Source organism: Panthera tigris, chromosome E2, assembly GCF_018350195.1.
Source record: "Panthera tigris isolate Pti1 chromosome E2, P.tigris_Pti1_mat1.1, whole genome shotgun sequence".
NCBI lineage: Eukaryota > Metazoa > Chordata > Mammalia > Carnivora > Felidae > Panthera > Panthera tigris.
Window position 1 is genome coordinate 43,263,271 of NC_056674.1, and position 27,333 is coordinate 43,290,603.

A 27,333-nucleotide genomic window follows, 5' to 3' on the forward strand; every position below is an offset into this window, starting at 1 on the left:
GTGCTTTTTTTTCACCATCTGTATATCTTTTTTCATCAAGTGTCTATTCAGGTTTTTTGCCTATTTAAAAAAACCTTAGGGGGCACCTGGGTGGCTCAGTCAGTTAAGCATCCAGCTGTTGATTTCTGCTCAGGTCTTGCGTGGTTCATGGGTTCGGGCCCCACATTGCGCTCTGCACTGACAGTGCGGCGCATGCTTGGGATTCTCTCTCTCTTTCTCTCTCTCTCAAAATAAATAAACTTAGGGGCGCCTGGGTGGCTCAGTCGGTTAAGCGGCCGACTTCAGCCCAGGTCACGATCTCGCGGTCCATGAGTTCGAGCCCCGCGTCGGGCTCTGGGCTGATGGCTCAGAGCCTGGAGCCTGCTTCCGATTCTGTGTCTCCCTCTCTCTCTGCCCCTCCCCCGTTCATGCTCTGTCTCTCTCTGTCTCAAAAATAAATAAAACGTTAAAAAAAAACTTAAAAAAAAAAACTTAAAAAAAAACCCTTGAATTTTGAAGTAATTATAGATTCACAGAAAGTTGCAAAAAATATACGTAAGGAGAGGGAGGTTCTGAGAGTCCTTCACTTAGTTTTCCCCAATGATAACATTTTGCATAACTACAGTATAATATCAAGACCAGGAAAATGACGTTGATACAATCCACCAAACTTACTCAGATGTCACTAGTTTTACATGCATTCATTCGTGTGTGTGTGTGTGTGTGTGTGTGTGTTTGTATTTGTATGTGTAATTCTGTGTGATTTTATCATGTGTAGATTCATGTAACCACCACCATAATCAAGATACAGAACTGTTCCATTACCACAAAGTTCCATTTCACCCCTTTATAACCACGCCTACTTCCCTCCTTCCTCCCCGCCCCAGTATCTGATTCCTGGCAACCACTAATCTATTCTCCATCTCCATAATTTTGTTTCAAGTAAATGTTATATAAATTGAGTCATACAGTATTTAACCTTTTGAGTTTGGCTTTCATCATTCAGTATAATTCTCAGGTGATCCTTCCAAGTTGTTGTCTATATTGTTTGTTCCTTTTAATTACTGAGAAGTATTTTATGAAAGGGATGTATTACAGTTTGTTTAACCTTTTACCCGTTGAAGGACACTTGGTTATTTCCTGTTATTGGCTATTATGAATAAAGTTGCTGTGAACATTACTTATATACAGGTTTTTGTTTGAAGTTTTCATTTCTGTTGTGTAAAAGCACAAAAGTACAGTTGCCTCCCAACCTCCAACATGTGAGTTTAGTTTTATAAGAAACTGCCAAAATTTTATATTCCCACCAGCAGTGCACAGATTACCCAGTTTCTTATAATCTTAGGCAGCATTTGGTATTATCACAATTTTTTATTTTAGCTGCTGATGGGTGTGTAGTGTTTTTTCATTATGATTTTAATTTATATTTCCCTAATGACTAATACTATTAAGCATTTTTTTTAATCATCTGTATATCATTTTTGGTCAAGTGTCCATTCATGTCTTTGCCTCTTTAAAAATTAGGTTGTTTTCAAAAATAAATAAATAAATAAATAAATAAATAAATAAATAAATATTAGATTGTTTTCTTATTGTTTAATTTTTTAGAGTTCTTTACTGTTTTTAGACATCAGTCCTTTATCAGATAGATGTTTGCAAAGAGTTTCTCCCAATGTATGTCTTGTCTTTTCACTAATGGTTTTTTGTAGAAGTTTTTAGTTTTGATGAAGTTTATCAATTTGTTCTTTTATGGATTGTGCTTTTGATGTTATATCTGAGAAATCTTTGTGTAACCTAAGTTCACAAAGATTTTCTCCTAGGTTTTCTTTTGGAGATTTTATAGCTTGGGATTTTACATTTAGGTCTGTGATCTATTTTTAGTTAATTTTTTTCTTTTCTTTTTTTCTTAATGTTTATTTTTATTTTTGAGAGAGAGAAGGGGAGGGAGAAAGAGAGAGAGAGAGAGCGAGCGAGCGAGCATGCATGAGTGGAGGAGAGGCAGAGAGAGAGGGAGACACAGAATCTGAAGTAGGCTCCGAGCTGTCAGCACAGAACCTGTCACAGAGCTCGAACTCACAAACTGTGAGATCATGACCTGAGCTGAAGTTGGACACTTAACTGATTGAGCCACCCAGGTACCCCTCAGTTAATTTTTTTCTGTGTGGTGTGAGGTATGAACCCAAGTTCATTTGTTACTGGATATCCAATTGTTATATGGATATCCAATTTTTCCAGCCCCATTTGTTGAAAAGGCTATTCTTTCTCCATAGCATTGCCTTTGTACCTTTGTCAAAAATAAGTTCACTGTATATGTGTGATTTTAGTTTTGAACTCTGTTCTGTGTTGTACTATGTCTGTTCTTTATTGATACTACACTATCATGATATAACTGTACCTGTATGATAATTAAAAAAAAATTTTTTTAATGTTTATTTTTGAGCGAGAGAGCGCGAGAGCATGTGCGTGCACAAGTTTGGGAGGGGCAGAGAAAGAGGGAGACAGAATCCGAAACAGGCTCCAGGCTCCAAGCTGTCAGCACAGGGCCTGATGCAGGGCTCGAACTCACAAACCACGAGATCATGACCTTAGCTGAAGTCAGACGCTTAACTGACTGAGCCACCCAGGCACCCCTATAATAAGTCTTGAAATCAGTATCACTTTTCCAACTTCATTCTTTTTCAAACTGTTTTGGCTATTCTGTTTTTTTTTTTTTTTTTAGTTTGTTTTCTTAATGTTTTGTCTGTTTATTTATTTTGAGAAAGAGGGAGAGGAAGAGAGTTATGCAGGGGAGAGAGAGAATCCCTAGCAGGCTTTGTGCTGTCAGCAGTAAACTGACTGAGCTACACTGGCGACCCTGTTTTCACTACTCTAAATTCTTTTTGCCTTTCCATGTAAATTTTAGAATCAGCTTGTCAATTTGTTTATTTATTTATTTATTTAAAATTTTTGTTTTTAATGTTTATTTATTTTTGAGACAGAGAGAGACAGAGCATGAATGGGGGAGGGGCAGAGAGAGAGAGGGAGACACAGAATCGGAAGCAGGCTCCAGGCTCTGAGCCATCAGCCCAGAGCCTGACGCGGGGCTCGAACTCACGAACCGTGAGATCGTGACCTGAGCTGAAGTCGGACGCTCAACCAACTGAGCCACCCAGGTGCCCAAATTTCTGTTTTTTTTAAAAAAACCTACTGAAATTATGGGGTACCTGAGTGGCTCAGGCAGTCAAGTAGCTGACAGCTCAGAGCCCGGAGCCTGCTTGGTTCTCTGTCTCGGTCTGTCTTTCTGTCTTTCTGTCTTTCTGTTCTTCCCCTGCTTGCATTCTCTGTCTCTCTGTCTCTCTCTCTGTCTCTCTCTGTCTCTCTCTCTCTCTCTCTGCCTCCTCCCCCCCCCCCCAATAAATAAATAAACATAAAACTTACTGGAATTTTGATTAGGATTATGTTGAATCTGGTGTTTTTTTTTTTTAAATAATCTCTATGCTCAAAGTGGAACTTGAACTCATGATCACAAGATCAAAGTCATATATTCTACCGAATGAGCCAGTCAGGCACCCCGGATTGTGTTTAATCTATAGACCAGTTTTGGGAGAACTGATACCTCATCAGCATTGAATCTTCCAACTCATAGATAAAATGTCTCCATTTATTTTATTATTTTGTTATATATCATTATTATTATTTTATATATTGCTATTAATTTCTCTCTGCAATATTTTATGGTTTTCAATGTGTAGGTCTTTCTATTGTAAGTGCTTCTATAAACATTGATAGACTAAGTTTGTGTGTGGACATGTTTTCGTTTCTCTTGGGTATATATCTGAGAGTGGAATTGCTGGATCATATATTAATTCTGTGTTTAACTTTTTTTTTAATGTTTATTTACTTTTGAGAGAGAGTGTGGGAGCAGGGAAGGGGGCAGAGAGCGAGGGAGACACAGAATCCAAAGCAGGTTCCAGGCACTGAGCTGTCAGCACAGAGCCCGATGCGGGGCTTGAACTCACGAACTGTGAGATCATGACCTGAGCCTGAGATCATGTCCTGAGTCTGATGCTTAACTGACTGAGTCTGATGCTTAACCGACTGAACTGAACTGAACAGGTACCCCTCTGTGTTTAACTTTTTGAGGAAACTGCCAAACTGTTTTCCACACTAGCTGCACCATTTTACATTCCCACTAGCAGTGTACAAGAGTTCCAGTTTTTTCACATTCTCACCAATACTTGTTATTTTTTGTTTTTGGTTTCTCACTGTGGTTTTGATTGCCATTTCCCTTGCGACTTACGGTGTTGAGCATCTCTTTGTGTGTTTATCTGCTATTTGTATATCTTCTTTGGAGAAATGTGTATTCAAGTCCTAAAAATAATCTTGTTTTAAAATTGAGTTGTCCGGGTGCCTGGGTAGCTAAGTCAGTTGAGCGTCCTACTTGGGCTCGGGTCATGATCTCGCTGTCTGTGAGTTCGAGCCCCGCATCGGGCTCTGTGCTGATACCTTGGAGCCTGGAGCCTGCTTTGGATTCTGTGTCTCCTTCTCTCTTTGCCCCTCCCCCACTGATGCTCTGTTTCTCTCTGTTGAAAATAAATAAACATTAAAAAAATAAAAAAAAAATAAAATTGAGGGGCACTTGGGTGGCTCAGTCGGTTAAGCGTCTGACTTCTACTCAGGTCACGATCTCGCGGTCCGTGAGTTCAAGCCCTGTGTCGGGCTCTGGACTGATGGCTCGGAGCCTGGAGCCTGCTTCCGATTCTGTGTCTCCCTGTCTCTCTGCCCCTCCCCCGTTCATGCTCTGTCTCTCTCTGTCTCAAAAATAAATAAACGTTAAAATAAAATAAAATAAAATAAAATAAAGTAAAGTAAAATAAAATTGAGTTGTCTTGGGGTGCCTGGGTGGCTCAGTTGGTTAAGCTTCCGACTTCAGCTCAGGTCATGATCTCATGGTTCATGGGTTCGAGCCCCACATTGGGCTCTGTGTTGACAGCTCAGAGCTGGGAGCCTGCTTTGGATGCTGTGTCTCCCTCTCTCTCTGCCCCTCTGCCTCCCTCTCAAAAATGAATAAATGTTAAAAAAAAATTTTTTTTTAATAAAATTGAGTTTTTGTTGTTGAGTTGGAAAAGTTATTTCTATATTATGGCTACTTTTTTGAGGTTATAGCATATGCTGTATACAGTACATTCTTTTTACATTGTGTGTATTCTATCCTGGAACTCCCCAAACTCCTGGTTGGTTTTTTAAAAGGTCTGCATTCATTAAAGTTCATTCTCTGTGATGTACAGTTCTCTGAGTTTTGACAAATGCATAGAGTTACATATTCTTTACCCCATTACCATATAACATTTCCTCATCTTAAAAATTCTCCCATGAGTCCTCTTTGTAGTCACTCCCTCTTCCTTTATGTCTAGTTTTTTTCACTTTGCAAAATGCATTTAAGATTCATCCATATCATCGTATGAATCAATAGCTAGTTATTTTTAATCACTATGAAGTATTCCATTATATATGTACCAGAGTTAGTTTATACATTCATCCTTCGGAAAACATCCTGGTTCCTCCTGATTTAGGCAAATATGAATAAATCTGTACAGAGTTACACACGGGTTTTTGTGTAAACATAAGTTTTTAGTTTACTTGATCTTCTCAAAGCATCATATTTTGGTTTAATTTATTTTTCTCTATTTTCTGTTTCATTTATTTTTTGCTTTCATGTCTTCATTGCTGCTTTTCAAGTAGAAGATTTTAGGAAGGAGAAGGGGTTAATATCTACTTCTTCAGGGAGATGGATAAAAATTAGCTGTGTTAAGAAGTGTTAGAGTGCATGGAAGCCAGATAACACTGAAAAACAAGGAAATGGAGACAGTAACAGTATACAACTCTTTCTGAAGTGTAGTTTTTAGAGCAGGGTCTCTCAGCTTTGGCACTGTTGACATTTTAGACTGGATAATTCTTTGTTTTAGGGAGCTGAATTGTGCATTGCAGCATCCCTGGCCTCTACTTGCTATTTGCCAGTAGTACTCCTTCAGCTGTCACAACCAAAAATGCCTCCAGACATTGTCACATTTCCCTGGGGACAAAATTGCCTAGTCTTGAGAACAGTGTTTTAGACTGTGAAGAAGAGTGAAGACCCTGAAGAATTCCGATCTCAGGGAAACTTTTTAAAGGAACTGACAGACTGAAGGAAGTAGCCAGTGGAGAGAATGTGAAGATTACAGCTATGAAAGTGAAGATAACTGATGGGACTTAGGGAATAGAATTTAGAGCATAGATGGAGAAGAGTAGCTTTATCTGGGAGACAGGTCACTTTTTTTCTGAGAAAGAAAACAATGAAAAGGGTAAATATAGATGTTTGTAGAGATCATATATTTTTGAGTGCGTCTCTGCTATCTGCTGTTTGTGTTTCTACCAGTCTGGATGGTTGTCCTGTTCCAACCACCTCATCCCACCTATCCCCCCTGCTTACGTGCCACCTCACCCCATCTATCCCCCCTGCTTGTGTGTAATAACAGAAAAAGATGAGTGGATTGATTCTGGGCTGAAATTTGCTGGGTGGAAGGTTAAAGAGTGGATGGAAATGCGCTGCCTGGAAGAAGGCAGTTGAAGTGATGGAATTTGAGATATAGACTAGATAAGGTAATAAGTAAAGCCAGGAGATGAAAGACAGATTGAGAGAAAGGGGAGGGGTTAAGAGACTGTGCATGTAGGTGAGATAACACGGTGTAATGAAGTAGAGACAGAGTGAAGAATGGTTAGGGATAGTGGTCAGAGATAGGAATTTTAGAGTTTTAATATTATAGTAACCAAATGGGCCCTGGCAATGTCAAAGTCCAAGTTATGTTCTTGGGAGTTGGATGCTGAACTGAGGTGATGGTGAGGGACTTGACTGTTGAAGATGCCCAGGGTCAAGTAGACTTGGAGTATACAGGGAGCCTGTGTCAGATGCCAGTGACTTAGAGGACATAAGATAATGGTAATAACAGATGGAAGGTGATTTAGCTGGATGGTGTGGGCCTTCCTAAGACTGTTAAGAAATGTTCCAAAAACTGAAAGTGATGTGTGGGAGTACTTGAGAGAGCGGCCCCAGAGTACACATTTGAGAATTGGTGAATGAACAGCTGTACACTACAGTGACTTCCAGAGAAGCAGTGTCCTCAAAGGAATTAGCCTTAAGTTTGAGAGCTGGGGATGGAGGATCTCTTCTGTTAAGAGATTAAGACCAGAGAGGGGTCTGGTGGGAGGTGTCATCCTGGTTGGTAGCCTGATGTCTAGGGGAAAAGTGTGAAGTAATAAAGGATTAAGAAAAGAAATGGTATCTAAAAGAGAATGCTGGTTTTGGGAGAAATGGAGGGACTATATAGTACATGACATTTTTTTTTGGAAATCATGGATCTTGGAAGCATATCGGTCAGCATTTGTGTCACTATGGTAAAGGACTTACTGATGTGGTTTATTAGATGACTACATTTATTTTTATTTTTATTTTTTATTTGAGAGAAAAAGAGTACATGAGAGTAGAGGAGGGGCACAGGGAGAGAGAGAATTTTAAGCAGGCTCCATGCCCAGCAGGGAGCTGGACCCTAGGTCTATCTCACCACCTTGACATCATGACCTGAGCCAAAATCAAGAGTTGGATGCTTAGCCCCCCAGGCACCCCTAAGTAGAGGACTACTTTTAAAGTTCATGTATTATGCTTTTATTATTCTCTGATAATGTGCTATTTTTTAAATAATGCAACTCTATTGTTGACTTAAAAATTATAGTCACTAGTAATACATAGATTATTTGAGAACCAGATATACTTCTGTTCTGTTAAATGTTACCCATATATTCAACATATTTTATATATATAAACATTTATTTGATGTCTGTTCCAGCTACAATGGCAGGTATTGATACAGATTGTCCAAAATCCTTAAAACAACCTTTCAGTGTAGATATTACCCTTATCTGCTGATAAGGGAATTGAAACTCAGATTAATTAACTTGATGAAGGTAAAGGTGCCTAGTAAGTGGTATATTTGACTCCAGAGTCAGTGTTCATTCGTTCTTTCTTTCTCTTTCTTTCTTTCTTTTTCTTTCTTTCTTTCTTTCTTTCTTTCTTTCTTTCTTTCTTTGTTTCTTTGTTTCTTTGTTTCTTTTTCTTTCTTTCTTTGTTTCTTTCTAATGTTTATCCACTTTTAAGAGACAGAGTGCTAGCAGGGCAGGGGCAGAGAGAGAGGAAGAGGCAGAATCTGAAGCAGGCTCCAGGCTCTGAGCTGTCAGCACAGAGCCCAATGTGGGACTTGAACCTACCAACCGTGAGATCATGACCTGAGCTGAAGTTGGACGCTCAGCTGAGCCAGCCACCCAGGTGGTGCCTGAGTCACTGTTCTTCATTGTGTTTTTCTCTTTTGATTCCCCCTCACCTTTGACTTGTGTGTTAGCCTACACTACCTTCTAAATGATACACAATCCATTTTTTGTCTAATGTGGTCTTACTGTAGTCTGTATTTATGTTGTAATCATAATTCTATGACTGTTGCTTTCTCTTTGCTTTTTGGAAATTTTGCCATAGTTTTTCATAGTCATTTAGAATTTTGTCTTCTATAGTAGTTCCCATGCCATTATGTATAGTTATTACAAATGCAGCAAAACCTTGGTTTGCAAGCATAATTTGTTCCAGAAACATGCTTGTAATCCAAAGCACTTGTTTCAAAGCAAATTTCAAGAACCATTGGCTCAGTTGTGATCATGTGACATTGGGCATCACTTAAGACTTGTATTGCAAGACATCGCTCGTTTATCAAGTTAAAATTTATTAGAAATGTTTGCTCGTCTTGTGGAACACTCACGGAACAAGTTACTCGCAGTCTAAGGTTTTACTGTACTATAATATTTGGAAACATGAATATATATTATTTATTCATAAGTAATTTGAAAAGGACAAGTTGATATCTATGGGTCACTCACTGTTTCCAAAACAATTTATGTACTTAATTGCTACCATGATTTCTTGCCCTGTTGGTCATAATATCATATGTGATGGATTCAAACAAAGGCTTATTGTTATAATCTAGGTAGATTTGATTTTCTCCTAATTGTTTTCTTCTCATAGCCCACTATAATGGCTATTTTAGGAAAAAATTAAATTGTTCTGGTATTTTTTTTTTTTTTTTTTACAAAATCATTCTAGTATATATTCTGTATTTTCTTAGATGACTATAAATTGACCTTACTTATTTTTTCCTGTATGTGGATGTTCAGCTGTCATTGCAGCATCATTTCTTCATTGTTGACTGTGTCCCTGTAATCAAGTGTAATAGTGCTAAATGATTCTCCTGGTTTTTTCTTTTCATGTGAGAATTCCTTTGAGCAATTGTTCATTGTTACTATTTTTTGTTTGTTTGTTTTTAGCAGTGATGGAACCTAAAGATAGGGAATCCTTTGCTTTTTAAAACTCTTCTCAAGGTATGCCTGGGTAGCTCAGTTGGTTAAGTGTCTGACATCCGCTCAGGTTATGATCTCATGGTTCGTGGGTTCAAGCCCCGTGTCGAGCTCTCTGCTGTCAGCACAGAGCCCACTTCAGATTCTTTGTCTCCTTCTCTCTCTGCCCTTCTCCCACTCATGCTCTCTCTCCCTCTCTCAAAAATAAACAGACATTAAAAAAAAAAAAAAACAACTCAGTAAGTATTTTCTTCCTGCTTTGGTGGGATATAGTATAATTAAGTACCTGTGTAAAATTCCACATTCATTCTAGCATACTGCTTCTTAATATGTTCTAGAATAAAGTGGATTTCCTTTGCTTAATGAATTTGAGGTATAAATTAGTTCACTTTCTCTTCTTTGCATTATTTTTTCATATTCTAGCTGTGCTAATATAATCTCATTTTCAACATAATTTTCCCTTAAATTTTTTTTTAATGTTTATTTATTTTTGAGAGAGAGAAAGAGAGACAGAGCACAGTTGGGGGAGAGGCAAAGAGAATCTGAAGCAGGCTCCAGGCTCTGAGCTATCAGCACAGAGCCCGACACAGGGCTTGAACCCAGGAACCATGAGATCATGACCTGAGCCCATGTCAGATACTTAACGGGTTGAGCCACCCAGGCGCCCCTGGTAATTTTCCCTGTTTAAAATTACTTCTCATTTTTTGCAGTGTTCTGTTTTCCTTTACAAGTTTCTGAGTCGTTTTGAATTTAGCCCATAAATAGCTTGTTAACTCTCATTTTTCTTACAGAGTACTATTTCTTTTTTTAGTTATTACAAGTATTATCAAAGTGATATACATGCCTTTGTTTAAAGAATCAAATTGTTCAGGGGCGCCTGGGTGGCTCAGTTGGTTGAGCGTTCGACTTCAGCTCAGGTCATGATCTCACAGTTCGTGGGTTTGAGCCCGGCATCAGGCTCTGTGCTGACTGCTTGCTCAGAGTCTGGAGCCTGCTTCGGATTGTGTCTCCTTCTCTCTCTGCCCCTCCCCCGCTCATGCTTTGTCTCACTCTGTTTCTCAAAAATAATAAATGTAAAAAAAAATTATAAAAAAAAGAATCAAATTGTTCAGTAAAGCTAATTCTGGATAAAAGTAGTTCCTTGATTCTGCCTCTACCTTGCCTTTTTCCCTTGCATCAGTTTCTTTTGGTATTTACATACATACATACAGCACAGCAATTTGTTGATTTTTCAGTTTTAGTCATTTTCTATTGACTTCCCATTATGGAAAATGAAGTTTTAGCACACAGTCATTCCCAATTACAATGGGCTCATTTCTTATTCTTCAATGTGGTTGTATCATAATTGTGGTTAAATTAATATTGTTTATATTATAACTATATATTGTGCTATTCACAGTCAAGTCATTATAGTATACTATTATTTCCTTTCCTTGTACAATTTGTTATTGTTTCTAGAGTTAATGATTGTTGTTGTTAAAGTTCTGTGTACTTTTATGCTAATTTGTTCCTAAAGTCTCTTCTTGGTGCTTTAATCTCAATCTCAGTACTTGTAAATACATTAATTAGTCTGTTATTTTCTTGGAGATTTCTCTCTCAGAACCTTCTGAACTTTTGTAATCTGGAATGGTTGTTAACCAGGCTGTTGTACATGTCATTCTGAGATCTCCTCTGTCATCTTGAGTAGTGCCTTTTCTTTGCGTTTCTGTTGTGTTGGGTCACCTGTTTCTTGGACATGTTCTCCTTTTGCTTGTTACTTTGCACTCTTTTTAGTAGAGTACTTCCTCCAGTAGCTTACTGAAGGTGATGGGAGGTGTATATTTTTTTAATTTTTTAATAATTTTTTTATTTTAGAGAAAGAGCATGAGCGGGGGAGAGAGGCAGAGGGAGAGAGAATCTTAAGCAGACGGCATGCTCAGCTCAGAGCCCAACGCAGGGCTTGATCCCACAACCCCAGGATCATGACCCCAGCTGAAATCAAGAGTTGGACTCTCAACTGATTGAGCCACACAGGCACTCCAATGGGAAGCATATTTTAAGATGTTTTTGTTCTCCTGTCACACTTAATTGTTGCTGGCTGTAGAATTCTACATTAGATATAATATTTTCTCAAATATTTGAGGTACTACTTTCCACTTTCTTCTGGGATCCATTGTTACTTTTGAGAAGTCTGATGAAATTCTGATTCTTAATTCTTCATGTATAACCTGTTCTCTCCCAGTTTTTTAGATTCCTCTGTTTGTCATTTGTGTTCTGAAATTTCATGATAATGTGCATTAGTATGGATCTGTTTTTATCTGCCCTTTAGTGATCCTTTATTTCTTCCTCTTCATTTTCTTTCTTACTTCTTCTTTTTTTAATGTTTATTTATTTGAGAGAGAGAGAGCACTTACATGCGCACATGCTGAGCTGGGGAGAGGGGAAGAGAGAATCCTAAGCAGGCTCTCGATCACATGACTGTGAGATCACAGCCTCAGCTGATATCAAGACTTGGATGCTTAACTGACTGAGCCCTCCAGGTGCCCCTACTCTTCATTTTGTATTCTCTTCTATTGGAACTTGAAGTTTCAACTCTGAGATTCTAATCTTGGACAGATTCTAATGTTCTTTCCTATTTCCTATTTTTCTCTTTGCTTAATTCTTTGGAGAATTTCTTCAACTTGATCTTTCAGTTTTTCTTGGAGACTTCAATTTGCTTTCATTCCTAGGGGCTCTTATTTCATCTTTTAAATAAGCACATGTTCTTGTTTCAAGGTTACAGTATCTTGTTTCTTCTTTGAGGTTATTGAGGGTAGGTTTTGTTCTTATTTTTGAGGTTTCCATCTTACTGCATAGCCTTTCCCCCCACTTCTCTTTTTGCCTCTTTATTCATCGTTGAACCTTTTCTCAGATATTCCATGATCTGTGGCTATCTGCTTATTTTAAAAAATGAGGCATCAGTGGGCACCTGGCTGGCTCAGTTGGTGGTGTGTGAGTCTGTCTTGGGGTTATTTGAGGTTACCCCACGTTGGGTGTAGAGGTTACTTAAAATAAAATCTTAAACAAAAAAGAGGCACCAAACCTTAATAGCAACTTTGTGCTTAGAAGTGGCACTTGTTAACTTACAGGCCTCATTGTAGGAGTTTTTACTAGGTTACCTTGTGATGTCATTGACTGTAAGTCTTTTCTCTTAGGTTAATGAGGTTCCCAAGAGAAGAATTTCATTTATTGCTTGCAGAGTATAAGCACATTGTACTGTGAGCCAAGGGAGAAAAGAGTGTTGGGGGCTTTAATATGCAAGTTTTAGAGAGACTTTTATTTCATCAACTCTGTTTCCAGTATGGTTACCCTGGTTCTCTTTCTCCTTCTGTTTTACCCCTTCAGAAAGTCTCCAGTGTTCTGCCTAGGGAGACAGTCATCCAGGAGCCCAAAGTGAGGTGGTTTGGGAAATTGGGAAGGTTAGTGACTCATTAAACTTTGTGCCAATCTTGTTTTCATTTTTGCCTTCACTGGAAGTACCTGGTAGTTCATTTCCTGAGTGTTTAGAGTTCTTTGTTGGGAATCAGTGTTCACAGTTTTCATATGCTAAATCAGTTACTATGTGCTCTGCATTCCAGCTTCTAAAAGTTTTGTTGCTATGACTTAATGTTTTTTGTGTGTGTGTCTGTGTGAATTTATACCCTTAAAAAATATCCTTTACTATCATTCCGTGGAGTTTCAGTAGGGAATGGGCAAATGTATGTCTTCAGTTCTCTGGCAGTTCTATTTATTTTTGTTGTTATTGAGGTAAAATTTACACAACATGCAATTAACCATTCTAAAGTATATAATGAACTATTTTAAAGTATACAATTAAATGGTATTTAGTATATTTACAATGTTGTACAACCACAGCTCTCTTTAGTTTCAAAACTTTTTCATCACCCTTAAAAACACCCCATAGCCATTAAGTCATCACTCCCCATTTCCTTCTCCCTGCATCCTCTGGTAACCTCTAATCTGCTTTGTGTCTGCATGATTTACCTATTCTGGGTACATCATATAAAAGACATCATACAATATGTGATTTTTTTGGGAATATTTTCCATGTTCATCCAGGTTGCACATCTGTGAATACTTGACTCCTTTTTATGGCTTCCATTGTTTGTATGCACCATAATTTGCTTCCCTATTTATCCATTGATGGACATTTGGGTTGTTTCTGCCTGTTGGCTATTATGAATAATGTTGCTGTAAACATTTGTGTACAAGCTTCTATGAAGACTGTACATTTGCTTTCTCGGGTATATACCTAGAGGTGGAATTTCTGGGTCCTATGCTAATTCTGTGTTTACCTTTTTTTTCCCCCAATGTTTATTTTTTTGAGTGAGAGAGGGAGAGAGAGAGTATGAGCAGGGGAGTTGCAGAGAGAGAGGGAGACACAGAATCTGAAGCAGACTCCAGACTCCGAGCTGTCATCATGGAGCCCTATGTAGGGCTTGAATTCACAAACTATGAGATCATGACCTGAGCCGAGGTCGGACGCTTAACCAACTGAGCCACCCACGTGCCCCGTGTGTTTAACTTTTTGAGGCACTGTCAAACTGTTTTCCACAGTGGCTATACCATTTTTACATTGCCACTTAATATATGAGGATTCCCATTTTTCTGCTTCCTCATCAGCATTGTTTTTTTGTTTGTTTTAAATTAAAGCCATCCTGGCGAGTGTGTCATAGTGTCTTGTTGTGGTTTTGATTTACATGACCAGTGTTGAACATCTTTTCTTGTGCTTGTTGGCAGTTTACATATCTTCTTTGGAGGGATGTCTGTTTGAGTCCTTTGCCCATTTTAAAAATTGTGTTGTCTTTTTGTTTTTGAGCTGTAAGTGTTCTGTATATATTCTGGATACTTACCCCTTATCAGATATATTATTTGCAAGTAATTTCTTTCATTCTCTGGGTTGTCTCACCCCCCCACTGTCAATTTTCAGATTTTTAATTTTTTTTTAAATGTTTATTTTGAATGGGGGGGGTGGCACAGAAGATCCGAAGCGGGCTCTGCACTGACAGCAGGGAGGCCGATACAGGGCTTGAACTCATGAACTGTGAGATCATGACCTGAGTTGAAGTTGGACGCTCAACTGACTGAGCCACACAAGTATCCTTCTTTTTTAATATATGGAGGAAATCAAGTTTTGAAGGGAAAATGTCATTATTACAGAAAATCATCTGCAGAGGGGCTTGTTGGGTCTGGCATTTTTCAAGAACTGTTTTTTAAATATTTATTTAGAAGTTTTTATTATTGAAGTAGAGTTGACATACAGTGTTATGTTAATTTCAGGTGTACAACGTAGTGATTCCACAGTTCTGTACATTACCTCATGTTCACCACATAAGTACAATTACTCTGTCACTAAATAATGTTATTACAGTATTATTAACTATATTCCTTATGTTGTACTTTTCATTCTTGTGACTTAATTTATTTTATGGAAGTTTGTACCTCTTAATCCCCTTCATCTGTTTTGCCCATCCCTCCGCCTTCTCCCTTCTCCCTTCTGGCAGCCACCAGTTTGTTCGCGCTATTTATGAGTCTTTTCCTGGTTTTTGTTTGTTTTGATTTTTAGATTTCACATATAAGTGAAATTGTATGGTATTTGTCTTTCCCTTTTTTTCACTGAACATAATACCCTCTAGGTATGAATGGCAAGATTTCATTCTTTTTATGGCTAAGTAAGGGTTGTCCTTTTTTTTTTTTTTTTTTTTTTTTTTTTAAGGTTTATATATTTGGAGAGGGAGAGGGAGTGTGCACGCACATGTGCATGGGAGGGGCAGAGAGAGAAAAGAGAAAATCCCAAGTAAGTTCCACACTGGCTCTGTCAGCGTAGAACCCAATACAGGGCTCAACCTCATGATCTGTGAGATCATGACCTGAGCCAAAATCAAGAGTCGGACAGACCACCAACTGAGCCACCCAGGAACCCTCTTATTCTCTTGATAGTATCTTTTGATGCACAAAAGTTCATTTTTGTGAAGTCCATTTCATCCAGTTTTTCTTTTATTGCTCCTGCTTTTAATATCAAATCTAAGAAACTTTTGCCAAATCCAAGGTCATGAAGGTGTACACCTATGTTTTCATCTCAGAGTTTTATGGTTTTAACTCTTATATTTATGTCATTGATCCATTTTGAGTTAATTTATGTATGTGGTGTGAGGTGGGGTTCAACTTCATTCTTTTGTATGTAGTTATCAGGTTGTCCTAGCACTACTTGTTGAAGGAACTATTCTTTTCCCATTTAATCATCTTAAAAAATCAAATTGACTATAGATATTTTGGTTTTTTTCTGGACTCTTTTATCTTCCATTAGTCTATGTGTTTATCCTTATACCAATACCACAGTTTTGATTACTGTTGCTTTGTAGTAAGTTTTGAGTTGTGAAGTGGGAATCCTTTTGCTTTTGCTTTTTCAATATTGTTCTGGCTGTTCCGAGCCTCTTTCAATTCCATATAAATTTGAGCATTAGTTTTCTTGTTTCTGCAGAAAAAGCCGTTGAAATTTTGGTAGAGATTGCATTGACTGTAGATTGCTTTGTGGAATGTTTCAGTGTCAAGAATATCTTCCAATCCCTGAACAAGGGAATTCTTAACCACTGGGGCACCTGGGTAGCTCAGTTGGATAAGCATCTGACTCGTGATTTCAGCTTCTGTCCTGATTTCATGGTCTTGGGATCTAGTCCCATGTTGGGCTCTGTGCTGGATGTGGAGCCCGTTTGGGATACTGTCTCTCTCCCTTCTGCCCCTCACCTGCTTATGCTGTCTCTTTCTGTCAAAAAAAAAAAAAAAAAAAAAAAAAAAAGGGAGGAATTCTTACCATTTATTTAATTCCTTAATTTCTTTTAGCAATATTTTGTAGTTTTTAGTGTACACATAAATTTATTCCTAAGTACTGTATTCTTTTGGAGGTTTTGTGAATAGAATTATTTTCTTAATTTACTTTTTGGATTGTTCCTTGTTGGTGTATAGAAGCGAAACTGAATTTTATGTGTTGATATTCTACCTTGCAACTTTCCTGAATTTGTTTGTTAGCTCTAGTTGTGTTTTGTGGATTCTATGGGATTTTCTATATATAGAATCATGCCATCTGCAAAGAGATAGTTTTACTTCTTCCTTTCCAATTTGGATGCCTTTTATTTCTTTTTATTGCCTAATTGCTCTGGCTGGGACTTCCAGTGCAATGTTGGATAGCACTGATGAAAGTGGCATTGTTGTCTTGTTCTTGATCTTAGGGAAAAAGCTTTCAATTTTCACTAATAAGCAAGATGTTAGTTTTGGGGTTTTCATAAATCCCTTGATCATTTTTAAGGAAGTTCCCTTCTGTTCCTAATTTGATAAGTTTTTTTTTTTCTTTTATCATGAAAGAGTGTTGAATTTTGTAAAATGTTTTTTCTGTATCAATTCAATCATGTTTTTTTCCTTCATTCTAGTAATTAATTTTCAAATGTCAAATCACCCTCGTATTCCTGGGCTAAATTCCATTAAAAAAAAAATATGCTGTTAGATTTGGTTTGTTAGTATTTTGTTGAAGATTTTTAGGTCTATATTCATAAGAGATAGGGTCCATAGTATTTTTTTTAAGTTTATTTATTTTGAGAGAGAGTGAACAAGAGAGAGAGCACGATCGCACAGGGGAGGGGTAGAGAGAGAAAGAGAGAGAATCCTAAGCAGTATGATCCCACGACTGCGAGATCACGACCTGAGCTGATATCAAGAGTTGGACACCTAACTGACTGGAGCCACCCAGGCACCCCAGGTCTGTAGTATTCTTATATCGTTGTCTTGCTTTGGTAATAGGGTAGTCTCGTGGAATGTTCTCTAAATGTTGGGTAGAGTTCACCTGTGACGCCATTTTGTTTTGGACTTTTTTGTTGGGAGATTTTTTGGCTACCAGTTCAATATCTTTACTTGGTATAGGCCTGTTGAGATTTTCCTATTTCTTCTGAGTCTGTTTTGGTAATTTGTGTGTTTGTAAGAATTTGCTCATTTGTTCTACATTGTCTAATTTGGTGGTGTTAATTTTGCATAGTATTATTATCATAGTATTCTCATATGTATTTTTACCACCAACAGTTATTATATATCCTAACAGGGTCCATTTAAGTTGTACTAAAACTATTGTTTTCTCAACTTTTTCAGAAGTATTCTTGCCTGAAGGTGTTCTATGCCGACTATTCATAGAGGCTAATTCCTCAGTCACTTTTAAGTTTTGCCTTGACTCTTTAAATAAATAGTAATTGAATCTGTAACATCTGGTTACACATCAGGACCTAGAGAAAACCACTTGAAAACCATTTGCCTTGTTTTGTAATTGCCTATTGATGTTGCTACAACATTCTCAATTTTTAAATCAACCATTCTTGCTGAAAGGCTAATACAAGTTTATTTTCTCTGAGCTGGTTTCTTCAGTTGTTGCATTCAATTTAAATAAATTACCATTAGTGCAGTTGGCTAACAAATGAGTCATTCAGAAATGTTTTTTGGTTGCAGCCTCATTTTTCCTTATTTTTGTGAAGAAATCCTCTTGTGATAAGGTATTATTTTTGTTTTTGTTTTCTAATTTTTCTTTTTTTTTTAATGTTTTTATTTATTTTTGAGACAGAGAAACACAGAGCATGAACAGGGGAGGGGCAGAGAGAGGGGGAGACACAGAATCCGAAGCAGGCTCCAGTCTCTGAGCTGTCAGCACAGAGCCCTATGTGGGGCTTGAACTCACGGAGTGTGAGATCATGACCTGAGCTGAAGTTGGATGCTTAACTGACTGAGCCACCCAGGTGCCCCTCTAATTTTTCTTCTAGTTTTTCTGTGGGTTGGGTGTATTTTGTGTTTGGGTGTATTTTCTGTGTGGTTGGGTGTATTAATGCAGTAATGCTGATGAATAAGGTACTCTTAGAGCACAGCCATAATGTCATTGCATGATAAACATAATGCTTTGCCATTTAATTTGATAACAAAATAACCCACATTCCAATGTGCCTTAGAAGTGGGATTTCAATTTGAAGTCCCCTTTTCTCTGTCCTGTTTTGATTTTATAGGTGTGTACTGCTAAGTTTAAAACAGTGTTGCAGTACATCAGTATGCATTGCACTCAAAATGCTGTTAAGTTAGAACTGTGTCACTGCAGTTTTGTTAGCTCACCAAGTAGCAGTGGGAAGCAGTCATTTCTCACAGCTGCTCAGCTCTACCCATGTAGTAGCAGAGTACCCATAGACCATACATAAGCGAATGAATATGAATATGTTCCAATAAACCTTATTTGTGGACATCAGAATTCGAACTTCATATCATTTTATGTGTCATTGAAACAGTATTACTTGATTTTTTTTTCCCCAAGCATTTGAAACTCTTCTTAGCTTGTAGGCTGTACAGAAACAGGTGGAGGCTAGGTGTGGTCCATGGGCTATATTTTGCCAACCCTTGTAAGACATTGTATATTACCACATTCTTGTGTGGGGTCCTGTGATGGCTGAAGGAACAGAGCAAATAAGCCTTGAGATGGTCAAATTTCTGAAGCACCATGAATTTGAGAATTCTACAGTTGGAAATCTGGACCTAGAATTATTTATTGTGGAGAGATTATAGCAGATGCCCATATTTTTCCAGAGCTGGGGCTTTGGTGATACTTGGGAAGAAGATAAAACCTCACTCTCCCAAATTTTGTATTCAGATCTCTGCAATGCTTTAAGACATTTAAGACAACAATTTTAACAAATATATTATATAGACCTTCCAATTATATTAGAAGGTCTTTTATATAGACCTTCCAATAAACATCAGGAACTTTCTAGGTACTAGATAAGTAGTGGTCCCTTATTCTCAAATATAATAGAGATCTTGTCACTCCCCTTTTAAAACTGATGGTTTCCATGGGGCGCCTGGGTGGCTCAGTCGGTTAAGTGTCCGACTTCAGCTCAGGTCAGGATCTCGTGGTCTGCGAGTTCCAGCCCCACGTTGGGCTCTGGGCTGATGGCTCAGAGCCTGGAGCCTGCTTCCGATTCTGTGCCTCCCTCTCTCTCTGCCCCTCCCCCATTCATGCTCTGTCTCTGTCTCAAAAATAAATAAACGTTAAAAAAAAATTTAAAAAAAAAAAAAAAAAAACTGATGGTTTCCATTATCCTTGGAATAAAATTTACACTTCTTACCGTGATCATTCTACGTTCTACTGCTTTTCAGTTCTCCTCCTTCTATTGTTAGCTCTAGCCACATATTGGGACTTCCACTTCCTCAAAGAAACTAAGGTAATATCTGACTCAGTGTTTGCTTATACTGTCTCCTTGTGTTCTCCACCTATGCCTGCCCATACTCACCCCCCTTTTCATTTCTTTCTGGTTCCTATTAATCTTTTAGGTTTTAGCTAATATACCACCTTCTCAAAAAGCCTTCCCTGTACTTTCTGTAAAATATGTTCCTTCTTTAGTCTCTGAAATTTCTATCACCTAGTAGTAGTTTCAGTGTTTAATTTGTGTTTTTGTCAATCTCCTCTGAGATTGTATACTTTATGAGGGCAGGGACCATGCATGTCTTATTATCTGCTTATATATTATTTACTATTCATTTACTATTCCAGGTATCTAGCATATGGAACAGTTGCTAGAAAATAATGACATTATAAATAGTTGTTGAATGAGTGAGCGCTTGGTTTCTGGGATGCCTCCCTCTTTTGATTCTTCTTCCATTTAGGTGACTGTCCCTTCTCCTTCCTCATTTTTGTCTCCCTGATCCCTAAACTTGGAATCTCCTATGCCTCAGTTGCCTGCTTTCTTCTCCTTCTGCATTCACTCCCTTGTCCTCTCTTCTAGTCTTAATAACCGTAAATATTATTTATAGATTAATAACTCCCAAATCTATATGGCCAACCTGAGACTTTAGGTAGAAGTGTCTCCTTGATACCTCCACTTGGAAAGCTTATTAGCATCTCACATTTATGTCCAAAGTAGGATTTTCGATTTCCTGTCTCCCACATTTATCTCACTTTTCTTCTTCATTTCAGTAATTAGGAATACTGATCTTGTAATAGTTCAGGCCCTAAACCTTGGTATCATCCTTGACTTTCCTCTCTTTCTCACATCCAGTCTAATTTCTGTCAGCTTTACCTTAAAAACAAAACAAAACAGAAACCACAACTCACTTCTTACTATTTCTTCTACCTTTACGGCCTACCACCACCCATGTCCTATGCTCCATTATTTTGCATCTGGATTATTACAATAGTCTCTTAAATATGTATAATATATCAGATTGTGTCATTCGTTTGCTTAGAGCCCTCCGGTATTTTCTCATCTCATAATAAAAACCAGTTGTAATGTCCTTACTTTTCTATGAGACCTCACTTTATGGTCAGTGCTGCTCTATCCCCAGCCCTAAACTGTACTCTCACTCAGTTCTCTTCCCACTGGCTTCCTTGCTTTTCCTCATAAAATCCAAAAATTCTGTCTTCAGACCTTTGCACTTGCTATTTCTCCTATTTTCAGTGTTTTTCCCATAGATTTCATCATCTTTTTTTTTTTTTTTTTTTTTTTTTTTTTTTAATGTTTACTTACTTTGAGAGAGAGAGAGAGCACGAACAGAGGAGAGACAGGGAGAAAGAGAATCCCAAGAGGCTCCGCACTGTCAGCATGGAGCCCGTGCAGGGCTCAATCCCACCGACGGCAAGATTGTGACCTGAGCCAGAATCAAGAGTCCCAACACTCAACCGACTGAACCTCCCAGGTGCCCCTCCCATAGATTTCTGTATAGCTTAGCTCCTCATATCCTTTTGGGGAAATAGTCACAGGTATTGGATAAAATCTTAACAAATATTGGAGAAAATACTTTTCTGACCCCCTTATCTAAATTAATTTCACTCCTTCCCTCACTTCTATTCTCCTTACCTGTTTGATTTTTCCTTATAGCAAATATCACTACCTGACATAACCTTAAAAATAAGGTTGGCTTGGGGCACCTGGGTGGCTCAGTCGGTTGAGCGTCTGACTTCAGCTCAGGTCATGATCTCACAGTTCGTGGGCTCGAGCCCCGCATCAGGCTCTGTGCTGACCTCTTGCTCAGAGTCTGGAGCCTGCTTCAGATTCTGTGTTTCCTTCTCTCTCTGCCCCTCCCCCACTCGAGGCTTTGTCTCACTTTGTTTCTCAAAAATAAATAAATGTAAAAAAAAAATTAAAAAAAAATAAGGTTGGCTTATTGGCTCAGTCGGTTAAGCTTCCCTCTTGATCTCTCCTCGGGTCTTGATCTCAGGGTGGAGAGTTCAAGCCCCGCATTGAGCTCCACACTGGGCATGAAGACTACTTAAAAAAAAAAAAAAAAAAAAAAAAAAAAAAAAAAAAAATCAACCAGTCAGTTATTTTACCAGCAAAAATGGGTTTGTTTAGAATAGCAGAGAACTGTGATTTGGGGCGAGCAAGCAATGGCAAAACCACAGGCAAATCTGAGAACAAAGGAGAGGAAAGCTCTTCTACAGAGTAAAGTGGGGGGAGTTAGGAGGGCTGTTTTAAAGGAAAAGTACTTTGACGCTAATTGGAGTTCAAAGTATACTAGCTTTTCATTGGCTGAGTTGTGACAGCCTCTCATTGGCTGGGTGGTTGCCTGGGGAGGAGAAAAGCTTTTCTTCCTCCTTGGGATGGTAAACTGGTATCGCTTGGAATGTTCCTAACTTCCTGTTCATTCTGCAATTGTGCATTCTCACACTTGTAGGGTGTGAGAGCTCCCCCTGCTGGCCTCCTGACTCCATTTTAAATAAAGTTTCCTTTTATTAATTTTCACGGTAGAATGAAATTTCTATGAGAATGGGGACTTTGTTTTGTCCACTCTTGTGTTTTCAGTGTCTTGAACATGCCTTGAACCATTATATAGTGCTACTAAGAAAATGTTTTTTTAAATGAATGATCACATTGCTTCTGGTTTCGGACAAAATACACATATATGGTTGAAAAGTGAAAAGCACAAAGTTAGCACCCCAGAAGTGGCAAAATGGGAATATACAAAGAAATTGATTTCTTGATGACCTTGTTGAACTGATGAAATAACCAGTTCTGGGACTATCCTACCTTTGGACCTCTTGTTAATGTTGGAAAATACCCTCCCCTCCCTTCAGGTACTTTAATTGGGTTTTCTGGTTTTTGCAGCCTAGAACATTGTATTTCATACAGAACCATTTAACTCTTAAATTACATTAAAATTAAAAATAATATCCTGATTTGAGAAACTAAAGTAAAACTGATACTTATGTCCTAATGTTGTATATTAAAACAAGTCTTCTAAAACAAATGTTTCTACATAGTAGGAGTGCTAAAAATGGTTGCCCTAAGGTCTAGTATCTCTACCTTTAGGAATTTATTCTTGGAGAGGGATTCAAAACAAGAGAAAAAGCTGTATGTATAGACATGTTCAATGCTACATTATTTATAAAAATAAAAAGTAGGAAATAGCTATGATCATTGACTTGACATTTTACATGGCCTTGAAAATTGCTTAGGAATTTCTTATAAGCTTCAATAAAATATAAAAAACATTAAAGGACAAGGTTGTATGTTATATAGGCAAAGCATATCTAGGCTGTTAGAAGTCAGTATAGTGGTTACTTTTGGTGGAAAGGTAATGACTTGGAAGCAAGCCAAAAGGGGCTTTTAGGGGAGAGAGACACACAGTGCAAGTGGGGGAGGGGCAGAGAGAGAGAGGGAGATACGGAATCTGAAGCAGGCTCCAGGCTCTGAGCTGTCAGCACAGAGCCCAGTGTGGGGCTTAAACCCATGAACTGCGAGATCATGACCTGAGCCAAAGTCGGATGCTTAACTGAGCCACCCAGGCGCCCCAGGATTTTTTTTTTTTAAGGGTAATGTTATAGGGTATGTCCTATGTGACAGTTTATTGAGCTATATATGATGTGTGCACTTTTATGATGTATCTTGTACTTTAATAAAAGGTTTTTTTAGGAAAAAACCTCCAAAATATTATGATCCATGGCTTTATAAAAATATATACATATATAGACAAATATATACATGAAAATATTGTTAGGTGATAGCATTTGTTTATGATTTTCTTAAAGTCAGATAAGAAGCAAATGTTTTTAACTTTTAAAAAACATTTTTAATTGTGATAAAATATGCATAATATTAAGGATGCCTGGCTGGCTCAGTTGGTAGAACATGAAGCTCTTGATCCCCAGGTCATGAGTTCAAGCCCCACATTGGGTGCAGAGTTGACTTAAAAGTTTAAATATATATATATTTAATAATATAAAAATTTAATAAATTTAATAAAAATTTATATATATATCCCAATAATGCAGCTATAAAAATATAAATAAAAAGCATAGCATTGTGCACAATATTTATATTTTTATAGCTGCATTATTGGGATATAATTCACATACCATACAATATTTACAGAGTAGTGTAATCGCTACAGTCAATATGAAAACATTTTCATCAGTACAGAAAGAAGCCCAATATCCACTAGAAGTTACTTCCCATTTTCCCCAAACCTCTTCTTTTTGTTGTTTATTAAATTAATATTTATTTTTATTTGAATATAGTTGACACCCAATGTTACATTAGTTTCAGATGTACAACATAATGATTCAGTATCTCTGTACATTATGCTATGCTCACCACAGTTGTTTATTTTTAAAAGCTTTTTCCTCCACCTTTTGTTAATGTCAAATGTGGGTTTTCTTCTTTGGAGCTCTGACCTTCTTACTTATCTTGATTCAGTAAGTGGAGTGAGAGAGTTGACTGAGTGATGTACTTCAAAGGATGTTTCAATTTATTAGGAAATACTTCAGAATTAAAAAAAATAATATAACATACCCATCTTAAATTTTAAAAAGGGAAAGATAAGGTTATTAGCAGGTAGTGAGTTCTTGCTAAATATTAGTCATTATATTAGGTTGCTTGTCTTCAGATTGTCTTGTGTGTTTTAGTTGATGTTGATCCTCTCCTCTTGACAATTTTATAGAAAAAAAGCCTGCCTTAGAAAACTGAGGTTAAATAACTCGTCCAAGTTTGCACAGCTTTGGAATGGCAGAGCCAGGGTTTAAACCTAGAGGGTTTTGTTGTTTAGTACATGTAAAAACTCTTTACTGAATGTGTTCACTAACCACATTTTAAAAGTTCTGCCGTTATGAGGTTTACTTTAATAATCTATCATAAGTTAAAAGCTGTGATGAGTTATTTTCTAATTGAGGTAAAGGATCCAGTGGGATCACGTGGCTCTTGCAACCTGGTCTGCTATATTAAAAGATACAAATTCTTGATGGTATGACAGTGGAGCAAAAAGCTACTGTTAATCATAAAAATTTCTTTATCGAAATGTTCTAGGATTACTATAAGGAAACCGAGGTCTTCGGTTAAATGATATGACTAAGAGCTCATAGAATCTAGGTCTTCTGAGTTGAGTCTGTAATTCTTTTAATTAGTAAACTTAGTAGTGTGTGTGCTTATAACTAAAAACCTTTCAAAGACTTTGTTCTATCCTTTATTCCATTTTGACTTGCAGACCCCAGATGAGGCTGAATTTACGTGATTATATCATTTTATAGTTCTATGAATGTTTGTTAGAATTATGGATATGATTATTTCTTTTATAGAAGCATTTGTTTTCAGATGGTTTCTGATTCTCATTTTAGAAAATGGAAACAAGAAGAGAAAAAAATTACATATATAACCACAAATATAAATATATAATAATTACATGTATCTGTGGAAATAACCAGGTAACTTTTTAAAAAAACACACGTCGGGGCGCCTGGCTGGCTTAGTCAGCAGAGCTTGCGACTTTTGATCTTGAGGTTGTGAGTTTGAACCCCACGTTGGGCGTAGAGATTACTTAAAAAAAATTAAAATTGTTGGTGCTGGCAAAGAAGTGGTTTGAATGTAAATAAAACATACATACCATTCTCTTAGTGGAGCTAATGGTACACATTTTATGTCCTACTTTTTTCTCTCAAGATTATTATTTACTTTCTCATCCAGTAATTTATACATCTAAATTTTCTAATTTCTTGTTTTGTTGATTTTTTTCTTTTTCTTTTTCTGTTCTTTTTTGTTTTTGTTTTTGTTTTTGTTTTGCTTTCCCCCCATAGATCTTGAGCCAGATGATTGTGCATCCATTTACATCTTTAATGTAGATCCACCTCCATCTACTTTAAACTCACCACTTTGCTTACCACATCATGGATTACCGTCTCACTCTTCTGTTTTGTCACCATCGTTTCAGCTCCAAGGTCACAAAAACTATGAAGGGACTTGTGAGATTCCTGAATCTAAATACAGCCCTTTAAGTGGTCCCAAACCCTTTGAGTGTCCAAGTATTCAAATTACATCCATCTCTCCTAACTGTCATCAAGAAATAGATACTCATGAAGATGACCTACACATAAATGATCCAGAAAGGGAATATTTGGAAAGGCCTTCTAGAGATCATCTCTATCTTCCTCTTGAGCCATCCTACCGGGAGTCTTCCCTTAGTCCTAGTCCTGCCAGCAGCATCTCTTCTAGGAGCTGGTTCTCAGATGCATCTTCTTGCGAATCTCTTTCACACATTTATGATGATGTGGATTCGGAATTGAATGAAGCTGCCGCCCGATTTACTCTTGGATCCCCTCTGACTTCTCCTGGTGGCTCACCAGGAGGTTGCCCTGGAGAAGAGTCCTGGCATCAACAATATGGACTTGGACACTCCTTGTCACCCAGGCAATCTCCTTGCCACTCTCCTAGATCTAGTGTTACTGATGAGAATTGGCTGAGCCCCAGGCCAGCCTCAGGACCCTCATCAAGGCCTACTTCCCCCTGTGGGAAGCGACGGCACTCCAGTGCTGAGGTTTGTTATGCTGGGTCCCTTTCACCCCATCATTCACCTGTTCCTTCTCCTGGTCACTCCCCCAGGGGAAGTGTAACAGAAGATACCTGGCTTAATGCTTCTGTCCAGGGTGGATCAGGCCTTGGCCCTGCACTTTTTCCATTTCAGTACTGTGTAGAGACTGATATCCCTCTGAAAACAAGGAAGACTTCTGAAGATCAAGCTACCATACTACCAGGAAAATTAGAGCTCTGTTCAGATGACCAAGGGAGTTTATCACCATCCCGGGAGACTTCAGTAGATGATGGCCTTGGATCTCAGTATCCTTTAAAGAAAGATTCATCTGGTGACCAATTTCTTTCAGTTCCTTCACCTTTTACCTGGAGCAAACCAAAGCCTGGCCACACCCCAATATTTCGGTGAGTTGATGGAAATGGCTGCTGGTCATTTTTCATGCTTATGTGTTACTGGTGGCATGTGACTGCATTATATATATGGAATGGTTTGATGCCCCCCCCCCTTTTTTTTCTAGTGTCTTCCAGACAAATCAATTAAAGTCTTCATTTATTTTCCCTTTAGTCTTAAAAGAGCCTTCAGATAGGCTAGGCTTATCATTTTAAAAGTATATAGATAATGAATTGTAGATAGTAATAAATTATATTGAAGATTCCCTAGAAAGAATTTTCTTATTTAAAAAGCTTTTTGTAAAACATTGATTACAGTATGAGTTAAATTACAAAAAAAATACTAATTGGGAACATGTGTTTTATATTTTTAAGACCTTATTATACAAATGAAATTTGTTTATTGTGGCAAGTTCTTTTCATAATTTATTTTTTATCTTTTGATTTTATAAGTTTGACTTGTTTATTGTAGAGAAATTTTAACATTTTATGTATTTAAATTTGTCTTCTGCATGGGTTTTGGATTTTGTGTTATATTTGAAAGCCTTACCCCAGGCTAAAATAATTACAAATAACAATCTAATTTGCACATGTTTTTAATAAAATTTTTATGTATACATTAGCTTTATAATGTATATAATACATATTAATTATATTTATATGTACATGCATATATTATATATTAATAATTGTATATATATGAATATATATTTGAATTTTGAGTCTAGCTAGGAGC

General features: G+C 37.5%; 1 protein-coding gene across 4 annotated transcripts in view; it reads left to right on the plus strand.

Annotated features, from left to right (window-relative positions):
- Window positions 1-27,333, plus strand: part of NFATC3 (nuclear factor of activated T cells 3) — a 136,792-nt gene that overhangs the window by 15,235 nt on the left and 94,224 nt on the right. For all 4 annotated transcript variants that reach the window (XM_042969390.1, XM_042969392.1, XM_042969389.1 and 1 more), the window contains one exon: window positions 25,478-26,612. In XM_042969390.1, the coding sequence (XP_042825324.1) occupies window positions 25,478-26,612 (1,135 nt within the window). The remainder of the gene's footprint in view (window positions 1-25,477; window positions 26,613-27,333) is intronic.